Source organism: Castor canadensis, chromosome 7 (assembly GCF_047511655.1).
Source record: "Castor canadensis chromosome 7, mCasCan1.hap1v2, whole genome shotgun sequence".
Taxonomy (NCBI): Eukaryota; Metazoa; Chordata; class Mammalia; order Rodentia; family Castoridae; genus Castor; species Castor canadensis.
The window spans coordinates 27,664,892-27,683,403 of NC_133392.1; the positions used below are offsets into that span (position 1 = coordinate 27,664,892).

The 18,512-nt window shown below is 43.4% G+C and overlaps 1 protein-coding gene across 4 annotated transcripts in view; it reads left to right on the forward strand.

The window, feature by feature from the left end:
- Armh3 (armadillo like helical domain containing 3) overlaps positions 1 to 16,882 on the forward strand; it is a 158,859-nt gene extending 141,977 nt beyond the window's left edge. For all 4 annotated transcript variants that reach the window (XM_074078457.1, XM_074078455.1, XM_074078456.1 and 1 more), the window contains 2 exons: positions 13,644 to 13,760; positions 15,260 to 16,882. In XM_074078457.1, the coding sequence (XP_073934558.1) occupies positions 13,644 to 13,760; positions 15,260 to 15,352 (210 nt within the window). In that variant the 3' untranslated portion in view covers positions 15,353 to 16,882. The remainder of the gene's footprint in view (positions 1 to 13,643; positions 13,761 to 15,259) is intronic.
- The last annotated feature ends 1,630 nt before the right edge of the window (positions 16,883 to 18,512 follow it).

The following is an 18,512-nucleotide window of genomic DNA, read 5'->3' on the forward strand; positions in this document are numbered from 1 at the left end:
AGTGGTTAACAGCCTTGCAATAGTATTTCTTTTTGCCTCCTCTCCTTTTTATTATTGTTGTCATACATTTTTCTTCTAGGATTACATTATATTTAAAATGTTATTTTTTATTTTAAAGAATCAATTACTGGAACTGGGGTGTGGCTCAAGTGGTAGAGAGCTTGCCGGTGCCCTGAGTTCGATCTCCAGTATCAAGGAAAAAAAGTCAATAATTGGTGCCTTTCTATAATCCCAAGACTTGAAACACTGAGGCAGGAGGAGTAAGAGTTCAAGGCTAGCCTGGGCCATATGGCAAGTTCCAAGCTGGTCTACATATTAAGACCAAACACATAAAACCCAGGGAGTCAATTTTCTTTTTCCTTGTTTTTGCTACTTAACCATATATTTACCAATATACTTCTAGTGCTTTTTATTTCTATTTATAGAGCCAGGCGATATAATTTTTCTTCTGCCAGAACTTCTTTTAACATCTCTGTAGTGCCAAAACTGTTAGCAATACATTGTCTCAGATTGTTTGAAAAGGTCTTTATTTCACCCTTATTTCTGAAAGATGCTTTTGCTGATATGGCAGTTTTTTTCTTCTGTCAGCTCAGATATCATTCCATTGTCTTCTGGCTTGTTTAGTTTGTGGCAAGAAATGTGAATATTTATCTTGTTCCTTTGTGTATAATGTGCCTACCTCCCCCCCCACCCCCGCCAGCTGCTTTTAATATTCTTTCTTTTGGACTGGTTTTCAGCAATTCTATTTTGCTGTGTCTTGTATCTTTGCTCTTTATTGTGTTAATGGTTTTCATTAAATACTTGAACCTGTTTGGAATAGCTTACTCATGGCTAATTCCATCATCTTCTCATTTATGAATCTACTTTCTATTGACTGATGTTTCTCTTTCTTGTAGATCACATCTTTCTGCTGCTTGACATATCTGATAAGTTTTTATTGACTTTGTCATGTAACCGAGTGCTAGATTTTGTAGTCTTTCTTGCATATTGGACTTCATTCAAGAAGGCACACTGTGGAACAGCATAATCCTTATGAAACTTTTTAATCTTCATTTGGGTAGGTTTAGAGTAGCCTTTACTCTAGATCTAGTTTAGTGCTACTACTAAGGTGTGACCTGCCTGGTGTTTCTTTTGAAACGCACTGGATAAATAAGTATTGTCCATTCTGTTCAGTCAAAATTCAAATACCTCCCAGGCTTGTGTGAGCTCTGAGAATCGTTCACTTTGCAGATCTTCACTCTTTTTTTTCCTTTGTGTGCACTGGTTGAGTTAGACACTACACATGCAAGTCCTTATTATTCAGAAACAGATCCAATGGAAACACTATGCAAATTTTTGAGGCTCTTTCTCTGCCTGTCTTCCTCCTCCCTAATGATTTGCATCAAAAATTCCAGCTCCCTCTGCCTCCTGACTCAGTCTGTCTCTTCAGCCCGCAAGCCCTTTATGCTTACCTTATTTGTTTTCCTTTTCTCGGAAGGATTCCTATGCTGCACTGTCTGCTATCTAGTAAAGAACACTAGGTAGCAGACATTATGACTGCAAGTGGAATCCAATAACTGCCTTAAAATACTACATATACCCTGAATTACCCTCCTGAATGTTTTGAATTTCATACACTTTTCACCTTCCCTTGCATTAACTATTCATCTTCCTATTTTCATTCTCTTTCTTCCTTCCTCTTTTTTTCAGTTACTAGTGGGGAAAGTCTCAAATAGACATTAGAAACAGTATATAAATAACAGTATGCAAAGATGAATTTATTAAAAGGTATCCGATTTAACCATTTTCCCCTTCTATTCTTAGGCCTAAGTCCCAGTCTTAACACTGATACAAAGGCTTGATCCTCAGTCTCTCAAAACAGCAAAGAGTTAGAATACAAAGATCTTGAATCTCTATTATCCTGTCCTTTTAACCATTTGCTTGGCCACTGTGCACCTTTTAGACCATGTTCATGAGAACACACCCCAGCATCTAAAGGAAGTTTATAGTCTCCTCTGCATATTAGTTAGAGTAGGAGCTCATGAATCTGATTGTTTCTTCTTGTCTTTTGAGATGCAAATCTTTTAGTTGCTGAATGTAAACAAGTGCTAAAAGTATCCCAAAAAGACTTTGAACCTGGCTATTCAAAGATCACCATGTGTGCCTACTTAGATTGTTTTAAACAGTTAACCTAATGAGTGCACTGCTGCACAAGTGAGCTGAATTTATGCAGAATGGTATTTCAGAATGGAACAGACCTGATTTCTGAGAAACTGAATCTGTAGTTTGTGTATTTGAGGAGTTAAGTGACATTCTCCTTACCCTTTGCATCTTTTGCTTATCCTTTGTTCAGAACTTTTTTTCTTCCCCATTGTCAGGGCTGAGCCTGAATAATCACCCTACAGGTGATTGGCCCTGATGGGAGCATCAGTGCCAGTCACAGACCTGTACAAGCGAATGGCTTTTCCTGCAGGGACTTTGCTATGCTAGTAGAAAATTTTGCACTCAGAATTAGCTATCACAGTAGTATAAAGTGGAATAGGTGGAGGTGGTAGACAAGAGAGAAGAAACCTTGGATTCTTTAATTTTCCCTGTCTTAAAAGGTGTACTAAGGGCTCAAGGAGTGGCTCAAGGTGTAGGCCCTGAGTTCAAACTCCCACCACTACGGGGGGGGGGGGGGGGTGTGGAAATGATGTGGTAAGCCGGCCTCCCTTGGCTCACACCTGTAATCCTATCCTAGCTACTCAGGAGGCAGAGATCAGGAGGTTCTCAGTTGGAAGCCAGCCTAGGCAAATAGTTTGCCAGACCCTATCTTGAAAAAATCCATCACAAAAAAAGGGCTGGAATAGGCCCTGAGTTCAAGCCCCAGTACTGAAAACAAAACAAAACAAAAAAAAAACCATATATATATATATATATATATATATATGGTAGCATCTCAACCTCAGCGCCTATTTACTGTTCAGTTATTTAGTTTATTCTAAGCCATGCTTAGTGGTATTAGCTCAGCACTGCATGTGCTTGATTTCCCAATTGGCCTTGTAGCTTCATAAAGGCTGGGCTTAAGTCTGAGGGCTTTAGAAGCCTATCAGACTGCTGAGAACAATGCTAAGTGTTAAGAGTGCCAGGGTCTACCTCTAATCTTACCATGTGACCTTGATGAGAGATTCCTTTCCCTTTTAGTTGGGCCTGTGTTACTATATTAAGTCTATAAGCATGTTGAGTGTTTACTAAGTTTCGCAGGACTCTGTTAGGCATTGTGAGAAATGTGTACTGTAATACTGTGTCTCTTCCTTTGGGGCAGTAAGAATCAATTTATGACATATTTCAGTGAGGAATCTAGTAGTAGTAGTAGTAGTAATAGTAGTAGTGATGGTGGTGTGTTTGTTTCTTCAGGAGAAGGCCTGCCACTCTCCCTGTCTGCGCCTGCTATTGCACCATTCCTAGGATAATATGTGCTTTTTTCCATGCAAATCCCACACTGGGAAACCTGTAGGATGCAGGTATCTTCTGGAAATGTTAGGGGGAATGGGGAGAGTTTGCTTGTTTATGGAACTAAGTCATTTTTCCCAACTTCAGGTCCAAAAAAGTATTGTTATTCCTTTCTCTTTTTTTTTGGTACTGAGGTTTGAACTCAGGGTCTACACCTTGAGCCATTCCTCCAGCCCTTTTTTGTGATGCATTCTTTTGAGATAGGTTCTCACGAACTATTTGCCTGGGCTGCCTTTGAACTGCTGTCCTCCTGATCTCTGCCTTCTGAGTAGCTAGGATTACAGATGTGAGCCACTAGTGCCCGGCTTGTTTTTCCCATTTTAAAAATGAAAAAACTGAAGCATATGCAGCTATACCTTCTGGTAAGTGAAAGATGGGAATGTAAGTCTAAGCAGGCTGACTTTAGAGCCATACTTCTATGTATCTGAGGCTGGCCTTGAGCTAGATCCTACTCCTGCCCCATTCTCCCGAGTGCTGGGATTACAGACATGTGCCACCATACCCAGCTAGACCCATACTCATAACCACCTTGAAAATACTAGGTGTTAGTTGAAAACTTTCAGTACCCAGTTACAACTAGACCTACAGCCAGGGTCTCTACTTGCAGAACATCTTTTCAGTGCTACTTGATTAGCTTTAACTCATCTTAAATTTGGAATATAGATGGTGAAATGGCTTTTGTTTCTCTCTCATCAGAATTCCCCTTTCAAACTCTCCAACATCTGACTACCACTTGATTTGTTAGAATTCCACTGAGAGGCTGTCCTTTGGCAAAGTTAGGTACAGACCTTTCTGGCTTCTGGGAGAGAAAAAAAAGGGGGCGGTTTTCCTCATTGGGAGACACAATCAGTTCTGAGGAGATTCTGGTTTTAGGAAAGTAGAGGAAGAGTTAAGTCTTCCTCTAGGCTAGGTTAAGTCCTTTCAGAGAAAATAGCATATCACAATTTCTTTTTCTCTTTAGTCTTTTGCCAAAGTTTATAGAGCATTTCCGCCCTATTACAATTCCAGAGGAAATTAGACAATGCCCTGAGTAAGTCATTCTCATTTTCATAAGAAAAGGTATCTTCTTCTGAATTTGAGAAAGTTTACTTAGTATTATAAAGAAAAAGGCTTCATCCTTTCTGGCTAAGAAATGGATGATGAAAAGGATATCACACTCTTAGATTTACTGTAAAAACTGCCAACATGCAGCTACTTGAACCTTTCTCTTCTCTTTAGTGCTCCACTTGCCACTGACCATTAGTGAAAACCTACTGTATGTATGCTTCATAGTTTCTTTTAAAAATAGGGCATTATACTAGGACCAGGACTTCAGAGCAGTGAACAGTGGCATAGAGAGTAAACATTAGTATTCAGGCCTTGGTTCTATGAACTCCAGGATAGGTGTGTCTCAAACTGTGAGGGAAAAACATTTCTCAACTTGCCATGAACCAAATTCTTTCATTATTTATTCCTCATCAGATTATAGAATATACTGAACCTGCTCAGACCTCTCTAACTGATGGAAAGGAGAAACAAGAGCATAATCCAGACTTATGCCTAGTGATGCTCTTGTTTGAGATTTCAGAGCTTGACTCCTCAGGATGTCTTTCCTGCTTTGTGGGAGAAATGTGGCACTCTTAACTAGTGAGTGAATAAATGAAGTAGATAAAATTATCAGGCCACGATCAGGCATGGTAGTACATGTCTGTAAACCCAGCAATTGGGAGGCTGAGGCAGGAGGATCTCAAGTTACAGGCCAGCCTGGGCTGCATAGTGAGATCCTGTCTCAAAAAAAATTATAGAGTCCAGTAGGAAAGATAAAGATTTCTCATGAATACCCTCTAAAAAAGTTCTTTTATCGTTTTTTTCCTTCTAATTCCCTTTTAACTCCTATATCTGTTTCATTGCACCCAGAGCTTTATTTTTCAATGATTAGGGATTTGACAGGGTTAAAGCAGAACTGCATGGAAGTGGAACAGAATGTTTAGTCTCTTTGGGAGTATGGAAGTGTAGCTTTGAGGTATGAGCTTTTATTGTGGAAGGAATATATTAAATCTTTTTAATACTCATCCCCAGCCTGAAGACTAAAGGATGACTAAGTCCAAAAGTCTCTTGAATTCAAAAGACTCTCGAATTTTAAGTTTCTAAATGAGTACTGAGTAATCAAAATAGCTGCCCAAATCAGGTTTTGCTAATAATGAGTTTGGAGTGCAATGGTTTGCACCAGCTATGCACAGGGTTGTGAGGGTCTTCAATTGCTACTGGTGAAAATGACAAGCCCTGGAGCCCTGAGGAGCCTGGTACTCATTAAAACTTAAACATCAAACTAGGTCTTCCTCAGGTTAACTTCCCCTCTCTCTGTAGATCATACTTCCCACTTCCTAAGAGTGAGTCTTTGAATTGTTTGGTATCTGAAGATCACATTTAGTCTATAAACTCAAGAATTTGCCCCAGGTTGGCCTAGCCTGCCAGCAGAGAAACACCATTAAATTGGTGTTTTATCCTGGTTTTGTGGCTTTGGGCAATTTACAGTCTTTCTGAATATCTTTTTTTTTTTTTTAAATCTGTGAAGTGGGGGATTTGATCTAGATTCCTTCTAGAAATCTTATTTCTGTGGCTCTATACCTGTAGTAACATCTTGGCAAAACGAGGTATGACTGCCTTCCATGTCACTGCCCTCAGGTGCTAGGGGTAATTCTACCATTTAACCAGCTGATTCATCTTATTTGAATATATCAACTACTTTCTATTTCCATGTTTCCTCTTTGTTTTCATCTTAGTAGCTTTCACTCATTTGGCACCTTCCATTTGCTAGATCCTGTTATTTATATTTTTAGATTTATGTTATGTTATTATCTCTAATACATATATAATGTTATAAGAAAATATTACTATGACTGTTGCATAGTTAAGGAAACTAAAAGTCAGACAGGTCAGGGTCATATAACTGATGGTACCAAGATTTGAACTCAGGCTTCTGATCCAATAGCCTCTTTCCATTACTACCCACTGCCATCTTTTTTTTTTTTTTTTTTTTTGTCTTTTTATCGTGGAACTGGGGTTTGAACTGCAACGCAGGCACTCTGCCACTTGAGCCACACCTCCAGTTCATTTTGTTCTGGTTATTTTGGAGATGAGGTCTCAAGAACTATTTGCCTGGGTTGGCTTCAAACTATAATCCTCCCAATCTCAGAGAATCCCAAGTAGCTAGGATTATCAGCACCCCATGGCCGGCCCCACTGCCATTGTGATGAGTTCTGTGTTTGTTTTCTATTCCATAAATCTTGGTAACTTGTCTGTTGCTGTCTTCTGGTCTCATCCTCATTTGTCAGCCTGGCCTGTAAGGGCAGACCATACACAGTGCCCTGGTTGGGAGTGGGCTGGTGACAGCCATACATGCGTCCACAAGTAGGTCATACATGTCGGTTCGAACTGAGAAGGTAATGAATAAAAGTTTGCTGTCAGGTCATATCCTCTTAGTAGTCCTCAGCTGGGATTTCAGGCCAATGGACTTGAGATTGAACAGTTTTTCAGGCATAGGGGCAAAGCCTTCTGGTATCAAGATTAGATAGCCATCACTAGGAATTTTTCCAACTTGGTGATTCTTGTTTGCTATGGTCTTTAAGTTAGAAAGTATTTCCTGTATCAAAGGCTCTGCTTTAAAAAAAAAAAATGGGGCACTGACTTCTAAATAGTCTGTAAGGAATGGATATTGTGCATGCTCAGGAAAAGGTATATATGTATGTGAAACCTTGTCAATAATCTTAAGGGGTTTTTTTCCCCTTTTGATTTGTTTGTAGTGTTGAGGATTGAACCCAGGACTTCAGGCATGCTAGGCAAGTGCTCTACCACTGAGCTATATCCCCATTTCTTGTCAACAATTTTGAACCAGCCTCATGTCCTGGGATGTCCTTCACATCATTGATGACATCCTAATGATGTGGCTAAAAGCTTCACAACCTATATCATACAAAACCAGGCCTTTTGGGGGCCTCTCTACTCAATTTTTCTTTCCTATAATCTGTATCCCTTGTACTGCCAAAGCTGTTAAGGTTGGCAGAGGATCCTAGGCATTCTCTGACTTCTGGCTAATGCACTGTTATACTCAGGCCACTATGATACTTGTTGGAGGCTTGGTTTCAGATTGAATATGGAAATGCACTTTCCTCTTACACCAGAATCTAAGATGTATGAGGCCCTGATCAGAAAGAGGCCTTCATTATAAAATTAGTAGGCATTTATTGATTATTCATTGTGCACCAAACACTAGAAAATCATCTTCACATTAGCCTTATGAGGTAGATAGTGTTATCCCCTGAAGGTGGAGGGCGCAGTTTCTCACACGCCCTTCCTTGCTGGAGCGAGGTTTTCTCTCAGTTCCTTGGTTATTACTGGACCTAACTGGGCTTAACTGGGGGCGACTGGAGATTTTAGAAAAGACACAGGATAGACAGAAAGTTGGGGTCAGGTGTGTTGGGCGTTTGGGTGGAGGTGTACAACCCTAATTGCTTCTTTTTTTCTGTCTTGATTCTTTAAGGCCTTACTCCTTGCAATTACTTTAAAACCTTGCTTAGCTGGTAGAGTGGCTCAAGTGGTAGAGTGCATGCCTAGCAAGCGTAAGGTCCTGAGTTCAAACCCCAGTACAACAAAAACAAAACACACACACACAAGTGTGATAGAATTGAGAGCCTAGAAATAAAACTTTACACTTATAGTAAGTTAAAAAAAAAAAAAAAACTTGCTTAAAACATCTTTCCTTAGGCTTGCACTGTCCCCTGTTTGCTCTTAGCTTATCTTTAGCTTAATTGCTCTTAAAGTCTTTTGCCCCCAGGTTTGCACTGTCTTATCTCTCTTTAGCTGTCTCAAAGCCTTGGTGCTCAAACTTGCAAACCAGCAGCTGTGCCTAAAAACTGCATAAACATAACTCTTAAGGTCTTGGTCCTTAGACTTGCACTGTGCACTGTCCCATGTTATCTTTGGGTTTTCTTTAGCCTTAGCTTTCCTAAGGCCTATGCATGAAGTTTTTTCTCAGCTTTGCTTTCTGAAAGCCTATGTTAAAGTTCTCTGTGCAGACTTTCTATCAACCCCTCTTTAGCATTTTCCCTTCAGCAATTTTGCCCTTCCATAATTCTTTTCCTTTCCAAAATCTTCCCACACCGTAAAGCCCCAAAGGCAAAAGCCCCTCTTCCCCCTTCAGGGGTCTTTTATAGCAGCAAACAGGGTGGAGCCACGGGGAAGGGCATGACATTGTAACAGGAGAAACCTGCGGTCCTGCTTCTCTGAACACAGCTTAGGAGATGCAGCTGTTCTGCCTTTCCCTGTTTTGTGGCCGGGGGCTGTGCCTCTCTCGGCCTATAGGTAAAAGCATTTAACTGCATCTTGCCTTGCTTGTGTCCAGTTCTCATAGGCTTTAATCTGCTCCCCCATCTCCCCGTTTTTATTTTTTTTTTACTGCTCCCAATGAAACCCATTTTCCAATTTAAAGGAGTTGTTTTGAAACCTGTTGTATGCCAGGGCTATTAGGATCCAGTCTCTCAAGCACAAGGTAAAACCTCTATTAGCCACCTGTAGGAGACACTTCACAAGAGAAGTCTCTTGGCCCATGGAGGTAACCCTGCAATGCATGGGTCCCCATACTTGATGGGTCTGAGCATCCTCCTGACACGGAATCAGAATCTTCAGACCGAACTTTACTTTTAAGGTGGGGCTACTGGCTGAGCGCTTCCACTGCCCACAGCATGTTGTTACTGCTTCTCACACTCCTGTATGACTGCTTTGAGCGTGAGTCCCACTTCCCAGCTTTACTTCTTACTTCTGTGCTCTACCACTCTATCGTAAATCTCTACCATACTCTATAGTGTAATTTCTACCTTAGAATTCTCCTACCATATAACACTTAATATTTAATTCTTAAACCTTATGTTCTTAACATAGCTTTTTAAAGCCTTATGTATAGAGTTTCCCAAGTTTTTACAACTGACTGTATTCAATTTACTCTCCTTCTAACTTTGCTTATTTTTCTTTTTCTTGCTTATCTTTCATTTCTCTATTATGTGCAAGCCCCTCAGAGAGTGTCTCCTTATCTTAGGCTTTGATTTCCCCCCGTAGTTAATTAATACCCTGCAGTCAAGTCCTTGTTTGGGCGCCATCTCTCGTGGCCCACATGAGCTTGTCCTAGAAACCTGAGGGGTGACAGGAGATGCCAGAAAAGACAAACAGAAGACCAAACATGCGCAAAGCTGGGGCCAGGTAGGCTGAGTGCTTTGATGGAGACACACCAGCAACCTTCACCTCCAGTGAGTTTATTATATACAGTTGCAACACCATATATAATAAAGAGAGGCAATAAATATGGAGAGGTGATTGGGGGAGGGGGCATGACATTGTAATCATCTGGAACAGGAGAAACCTGTGACAGCTTCTCTCTGAAGGTAAACATCTTAGGAAAAACAGTTATGCTGCATCTTGCCCATTTCTGCAGCTGAGGCTGTGCCAATCCAAGCATGCAAATTACTGGGCATAACTAAGCTTGCTCCCTTCTGCAGTTAGGGGCTGTGCCAAACTCAAACACGTAGCTTATTCTATACACCTGTCGGCTCCCAACAATCTCCCTTTTACAGATGAGAAAACTGAGGCTCAAAAAATTAAAGAAATTTGCCAAGAGTGGTATCTCACACCTGTAATCCTAGCTACTCAGGAGGAAGAAATCGGAGGCTCACTAAGGCCAGTCCTGGCAAAAAGTTCTTAAGACCCATCTCAGCCAGTAAAAGCTGGACATGATAGTGCCTGCCTGTCATCATAGCTAGATGGGAAGCATAAATAGGAGGATGTGGTCTAGATAGGCTGGGCATAAACATGAGACCATATTCAAAAAACTAACCAAAGGGAAAAGGTCTTGCAGTGTGGCAAAAGTGGTAGAATGTCTGCCTACCAAGCACAAGGCCGTAAATTCAAATCTCAGTACTGCCAAAAAAAGAAAAACTTGGATAAATTTATATAGCTAATCAGTGGTCAATCTGAGACCAAAATTCAGGCCTGAGACCTCACAGCCCATGTTCTTAATGACTTTGGTGTCTTATCAGGCCTCTCCCCTCTGGAGATTTTAGGAGCAGGTATTTAGATCACCTTTTCTTATCCTGCCTAGTTCATTTTTTCCTGGCCTATGTGAGGCAAAGTGTTTTTAGGCAAAGAAGTGGGCATAGAATCTTTAAAAACAAGGCCATTTGTCTATCCTGTCTTCCACTTGAATGCAGATGTTCCTTTGTGGTGAAGAACCACTTATGGCCATAGGACCTTCAGGACAGTTTAAAATAGGTAGGTACTTCCTGGGCTATGAAGAGAATTACTGTTGAGTCCCAGGAGTTGTCCCAGTAGCTGCCTAGCAAGCATGAGGCCCTGACTTCAAACCCCTGTACCAATGAGAGAGAGAGAGAGGAAGAGAGAATGAGAGAGAGTGAAAGCTCCCAGTTCAACTTTCAGGCCCTTATCAGGACCCATGTTCCTATCTACTGAGGGTCATGGTGGGGGGGAGCATAAGGATTCCTTAGAATTATCTTATAGGTGGTTTTCTGACTTTGAAGCTACCTTGGGGGTGGGTAGTGGGTGGTAATGGTCTAGGAAGCCCACAACCCAAATAGCTGATAAGGAAGGTGGGCTCTAATAGTAGACTATTACTTGATAGCTTGAGAAGTGATCTCAACCTGGGAGGGGTCATTGGAATTGTCAAGAAGCCAGATACCAAGACTGCAAATTATGATAAAGTTTAAGGCCTTTAGGGATGGTTTCTGGGAAATTGCTCTCTTCCCGAGTGCTACCCTTGCCATGTCCCAGGCTAATGTTGATGTTCAAATGGAATATGGCCCTAACATCTTAACCTTCAGAAAACAAAGTCCCGGAGTAGGTAAGTACACTCAAGTCTGAATGGGTTGAGTTCCAGACCCAAGCTGAAAATGTCTTCTCTTGTGGGTAAAAGAGGAGTAATGATGGCAGGAGACAGAGGCTAGATGAACTGACAGGAAATCTTCCCCTGTTCAAAGCAAGACCTTCCACTATCCCTTGGCAAGAGAATGCCCATGTGATCAAGGTATCCTTATATGAGGCCTGAGGCTCTCTAGATGTAGTCAGAAGGTAGAGCCATCTCCTCACTTACTGCATCTTTTTCTCAGCAGTTGGCTTTAGCATGTATTTGTCTTTTGGCACCTGCCATACCTCAACAAAGGCCAAACCCAAGTTACTGGGTCATAGGGATCACTGATGCTGCTCAGATTTCAGAGCTTAATCAAGTATATATTATTTTGTCTGCCTTCTGGGAGCTAGTACCATCTCTGAGGAATTTTGCATTTTTTCCTGGGCTTGAACCATTCACTTCTGAGTCCAATACCCTGGCTGTAGATGTGGGTGTAACCCACATGCATGAGAGGCACTGTATTACTTTGTGGGTGACTGCCGTTCCTGGGTACCAGTCCTCCTGCCTACAGAGCTGACAAATGGAATTAGAAGCAGAGGAACCAGCCTGTACTAGGGTCTGTGGGACACAGCAGACAAAATGATCTTGTGAATCTGGTTGTCTGGAGGGAAGAAGACAAGCAAGACCTTTCCCTTAGCTGTCCCTTTCCTTCAAAGCCAAACTCAGAGACTCTCCCATAGAGACACAGCCTTCTCTATGTCCTCCAAACTTTCTCTTACCTCAGGAATTCTTGGCAGGCAGGAGTGTTTGCCATCACGTGAAGTCTGTCCTGGCACAAGATTGGACAGGTGAAGGAACAATACAGTGGTACCTTGATTGAGTCGATCCTCAATCCCTCTGACCTGTCCTGACTCTGGCTTATCCCTTTCATCTCCTACCTTCTGCCATAGCCAAGTTCCTCATCACTCACTTCCCCCCAAGTTCCTTACTGAACAGGAAGTGTTCCATGATGCCATAGCCTTCCTGCAGGTCAGGTAACTTCAGATTACCAGAATGAAGGTGAACCATCAATTCCCTTTCCTGGCTGTTCCTTTCTGCCCATCTCACTTCTGTTAATTTGATGTAGTCACTCCTGTATATGGTAGTCCTTCCATTTTAACCAGATATCCAAGGTTCCCAGAGTTGGTAAAAGTTGGAATTCACTCCCCATAGAAAGTCAGAGAGGCCGGGTTGGTGTCCCTATAGAAAGTCAGAGGGGCCAGGTGCCAGTGTCTCACATCTGTAATCCTAGATACTTGGGAGGCAGAGATCAGGAGGATTGCTTTTTGAAGCCAGCCCAGGCAAATAGTTTGTGAGACCCTATCTCAAAAAAATTCTTCACAAAAAGGGCTGGTAGAGTGACTCAAGGCATAGGCCCTGAGTTCAAACCCCAGCACTAAACACACACACACACACACACACACACACACACGCACGCACGCACACACACACACACACACACACAGGCCAGGTGTGGTGTTATAGGCCTGTAATCCCAGCATGCAGGAGACTGAGGCAAAGGATTGCAAATTTAAGATCAGGCTGGGCTACATTCTGAGTTCAGGGCCAGCGTTGGCTACATAGCAAGACCCTGTCTTGGAAGGAAGGAAGGGAGGGAGGGAGGATCAGCTTGAGCTACATTCTGAGTTCAAGGCCAGCCTGCGCTACATAGCAAGACCCTGTCTCGAAAGGAAGGAAGGGAGGGAGGGAAGAAGGAAAGGAAGTCAGAGAGGCATTGTTGAGAAGACTCCTCATCAGAACAAAAGTTCAGTTTATTCTTGAAAGTGTCCTCTGTACCCCAAGGTTTGAATGCCCAAAAGTTCTATCCAAGCTACAGATAGGAAGACTGAGTTGGCATTGAGAGATGAAAACAAGTGGCAGATGGTGCTGAGGAACATCCCAGGACTGAAGAAATGTGGTTCTCAGGGAGAAGTAATGAGACATTGGCAGAGTCTTATTCAATATGATAGCCTAGCCAGAGGAAGCTTCAGGATAGCACTAAGAACACATTTATGGTATCAGGAACACTAGTAACCTCAGATGCTGTTCTGTCACTTCTTATGCTCTTTTACCATAGCCAGAATAAATAGCCTTGGTGACCAGGCTGGGCTGGTCAGGAAAGGTAGAGAATGAAGAGATTAGAAAGTGGTCCTAGAAACTAGAGGAATTGATCCCTACCACCCTGCCTGCTTGTTTTACACAAGCATCCTGGCTGAAACCCTGCCTGACCCTTGACTTCCCCCAGGTGCTAGAGGTGGTACGAGCCAACTATGATACTCTCACACTGAAGCTGCAGGATGGCCTGGACCAATATGAGCGCTATTCTGAGCAGCACAAAGAAGCTGCCTTCTTCAAAGAGTTGGTGAGTGTCCTGGCCTCATCTCTCCCTATATCTCTTGGGTGCCCAGTCCCAGCCATTGGGTTCTACTGTGCAGGTGAGCATCTAGGGTACAACTTCAGTTTGTCAAAGTATGGTAAAACAAGACTAGAGGGGTCTGCTGGGATTGGGTATGCAATTTCTCTTCCAAAGCAGTTCAGGATAGGGCAGTGAGAGAAGAAAGTATTCCTGAGATGGCATTGCCCGCCCTTCCCACAACCATGGAGATAGTACTACACAGTTTCAACTGGACCGGGGGCTTGAGATACATTCCCAGTGGCAGCTGTAGCTCCTTGCTTCCTCCTTATCCTGTTCTTAGAGCAACTGGGAGTAATGGGTTCTTTGTATTCAACCACTTCTTCCTAACTGTGTGTCTTCTAATACAATTCTCCAGCCTTCACTCCCTATGCCCACTCCCACTTTGTAATCACTTAGCTTCCCTCAGTCCCTACGTTTGGCCTCCCAGAGCCAGCGAGCATTTTGCGCTGCCTCCTACTCCACCTCCCAGTCACAGCATCTCCACAGAACTAGCCTCTCCCTATTGATTGTCCTTCTCTGCCTTGTGCTTAGAGCTACTCACAGGAAAAACTCAGCCTCCTATAGTTGTGCCACCCTGTCTGCTTGGTAGACATAAAAATCCTGGCTGGAGACTGAGACCAGAACACACAGGTTCTATAGCCACTTCCCATGTCAGACCTCCATCTTCTGAGCAGAACTTCTATTAGCCTTGCCAAGTCTGTGGTGAAGGAGCTGGATTTTAGATTGTCTTGTGCTAAATTAGCACAAGACCCTGATGTGACACTCCTCAGGATTTTTCTGAGGATAGGGAAGTCATTAGTGTAGAGATAGCATGTAGAGTATTTTTATGGGATGGTCAGTGAGTGTCTATATCAATGGGGCCAGGGGTTACTGGGAACTAGCAATTAATGAAGAGTAAGTTATTGGGAGATAAAGAGGATTGCGAAGGAGAATTTAGAGGAGCAAGGTCTTGATGCTCTTTGGCACTGCCTCTGCCTTAGTTCTCCGTCTCTGGCACAGGGGAGCAATGTGGGTCTGGTCCAATTGGGAGCTAGTGAGCTTGACTTACCTGCTGTTTTGTCATGCTGCCCTTTCCTCTTCTTCATGCCTCATAACTTCATTAACTTTCCTGTAGCAAAGCAGAAACTGAAGGAAAGCTCTGTGGTCTGTAGGGCCCAGAACAGACATACATTCTTTTTCTCCTCCCTCTCTCTTTTGTTTCTCCTAAAATGTACACACCTGTTTTCCATGGGCAAACCTCCTTGCAGAGTCTGCTAGATTCCTCATTGAACCTCTCAGAGTTGGGAGTTGGGAGTTTGGACTTCTGAGCCCTTCTCCATAGCGCTTTGTCTGTGAATACAGGCCTGTGCCTTGTGCCTTGGACACTGCCCTCTGGTGTTTGTAACCAACTGTCTCCTTTTTTTCTCTCTGCCTGTGCCCTCCCACTTTCCCTCATCCTTTCCCAGGTTCGATCTATTAGCACCAACGTCCGGAGAAACCTGGCTTTCCACACACTCAGCCAAGAGGTCCTGCTAAAGGAGTTCTCCACTATCTCCTGAGGCCACACCCACATGAGAGCCACTGACTGCCCTTACCCATGAGGCTACTGGGCTGGAAGGGGAGTAAGAGGAGTAGGGGCTGCCTCCAAAGTTGGAGAGAAGCATAGACACGAAGTCTTTTGGTGAAGGCCACACTTCAACTTCAGTGGAACTTAGACAGTGAGGACAAGCCAAGGATGTCCTCTTATGGGGAGGAATGGGTGGGCAAAGGGAGAGGTGTCCAACAATGTGGGACATCCAGGTTGTACTCCTTAGATACCCCCTCATATCTCCAATTGAGATTAGAACTTGTAGTGACTTAATTTTCAGAAGCTGATAGTGCAAGCCTCAGGTGACCCCAACACCCTGAAGGCCAATGACCTTCCTTGGCTTTTGAAAACAGATAAACTCTCATATATAGCTGGAGCCACATCCTGCTTCCTTTGGGCCTGAGGCTGAGCTAGGTTTGAATCTGTGTCTCCTACCCCTGTTGGCACTCTGTCCAGTCATTAGCACCCTTACTTGAGGCTTAGTGTAGGGTTAGGAATGGGGCACCTTTTCTTCTAAATTCGATTGGAGTCTGCACAATAAGTGCTCTGCTGTCCGACCACCATTTTCTGGATTTTAGTTTTGGTCCCAGGAGTAACCATTAGCTTTCCCCTGCCTTCCAGCCCATTGACTCATCAGCACAATAGGCTAACAACTTTAGCCTTTCATTTTTAGTTTATTTTAAACTGTCTTAAAGGTGTGTGTGAAATAAACATTGACAGGTTTTCTGGAGCCCTCAAGGTGCCTACTTGGCTGGTTCCTTTCCAGCAGCCTCCCCACCTCCCAAGCCACCCCCTCCACTGGAAGCCTCTGCTGAGCTCCCCTCTACTTGTTCCACCCCCTCACCCTGCTGTTGTTTACATCCAGCCTGCCTGAGAATTTCCTCTGGAGAGGAGTCTGTTCCTGCTGTGGTGTGGTGCCTGGGAAGGATAGAACCTACCAGGGGCAAGGAGGCCTCCATCTTATATACCCATATTCTGGATGAGACCTCTGGCAAATCTTCTGATGTTTGGGAAGATGGCTGTGGTTCTTCCTTTGGATAGCTTCTAGGGGACCACTGTAGGCTTTCCCTTCCCTACAGCTGCCCCCAAAATAGCTGCTGGTCTAAGATCTTCCCTTTCTAAAACATTTTCTAAAGCCCCTACAATGGCCTGGATCAAGCAACACAGAAAGAATCAAAGCACGTGCAAGAATTTAATAGTGAAAGCAGGTCTGGGACCTTCCCAGCTGGTATTTATTTAGCCTGATACTTGCCTTCCCTGGGAACCAGAGTTCTGATTGTACAAAAATGTGCTAGTTTTAGAGAATCCACCAACAGACTGCTATGCATAGATACAGATTCTTAAGAGATCACAGGCTGGGTCATCTCTGATCAATGATCACTAGATGGATAGCTCAGCCTGAGGCTTTAGTGTTTCCCACCATGGTGATAAAACCTCAGAGCAGTTGGATCTGGAGCTCAAGGCAAATTGAAATTATTAAAAATTGATTTGTGTGATACCGTCTTTTAGTGTCTTTTTTTTTTTTTTTCTTTACTGCCCAGCCTTATTTTTCAAAGAGTTAAGGTAATCTTACAGGTGCAGGTCCCATCTGGCTAGGGGGTCCCCCAGCTTGCCCTTAAAGATGCTTTTCTGCCAGATGCCAGTGGCTCATGCCTGTAATCCTAGCTACTTGGGAGGCTGAGTTTGGAAGCATCATGGTTCAAGCCTAGCCCAGGCAAATAGTTCATATGACTCTAAAATAACCAGAGCAAAATGGACTAAAGGTGTGGCTTAAGCAGTAGAATACCTGCTTCGCAAGTACAAAGCACTGGTTTAAAACCTCAGTCCCATCAGTAATCAGTCAGTAAACAAATAAATGAACTAAAGATGCTTTTCGTCTGGGTCTCTTGGAGGCCAGTTGGGTTCAGAACTTGTAGCCTTTTTTGCTCTCATGGTGGAAAAGGAAAGAAAAGAGACTTCTTATCTCCAAACTTAAAAGTGTTAAATCAGTCAGTTCCTTGGGTTTTTGGATTCCTGCCAGTCTTTTCTATAACGTGGACCAGGGCAGGTCTAGGACATGGGGCACTAAACAGAGGATTCCTTGCTGTCCATTGTAAAGGCCTGTTTCTTGGCTAATTTCTTCATATACCCCTATTCCAAGAATTCCAAATAAGAGTCCCCATCCTCTCCCAGAAAACCTCCAAATGATCTGCTCAGTGGCTGTGACTATGGCTCAGTGGTAGAGTACTTGCCTAGCATATGCAAAAGAAGCTGCCCATGCTCTGTCCATGCCCAGCCTCTCTGCCAGGTCTATGGAGGCTTCTACAGAGCCAGGAGCATAACATTTCTTCCAAAAACAATTCTTCCTACAGCTGCCTGTCCCTTCTTAAGCCAGAATTCCTACAACTCCTGCTGAGTTGACTGAATCAAGTGGTTAGAAATTAAACCTGATTGAAGAGACTAAAGGTACTGAAGCCACTTTAGCTGGAGCTTTTGATCAGCAGGCAGTCATGGAAACCCACCCAACACCATCCATCCCCCCACACCCCCCGCCATCCTATGGCAGTTTTGGGGGCTTTTGGTCTATGATCCCAGAAAGCATTGAGGGGAAAGTTGGACACAGGAAGCCTAGTTCTGTGCGCCCCCTACCTTCAGAAAAGGAGCTCATCTTAAAGGAAGGGGTATTTCTTTCCCACTCTGTATCCTTACCTGAATCCCTAAATCCTCAGTAGCTCCCCAAATCTGCTGCAAAATAAGAATCTAGGATAAGGCAGGTGACAAAAGAGAAAAAGGCTGAGAAGTTGAAGGAAAAGAGCAAGAAAATCCTGGAGAGACTGACCTGACTCACAATGTTCCTTTACCTTCCCAGTTGTCCAAGGGGGGGGTCATTACATCAAGGGAAAGGCACCTTGGAACTGAATGGGGCCCAGAGAGAGGGCCCTGGAGAGTTGGGGTCCTGCTGGAACTTGGAAGAAGAAAAGGTATCATCCAGCGTCTGATACAGCAATGAGCCTGTATCAGAGGTTCGGCTGACTTTTTCTCTGCATCCCCATCGCGCTTGAAAGGGTGGGGACGGCTGAGACCACGGCAGGAAGAACAACAGAAAAAATAGGATCTGACACAGGAGACAGACCCAACAGGGGACTCAAGCA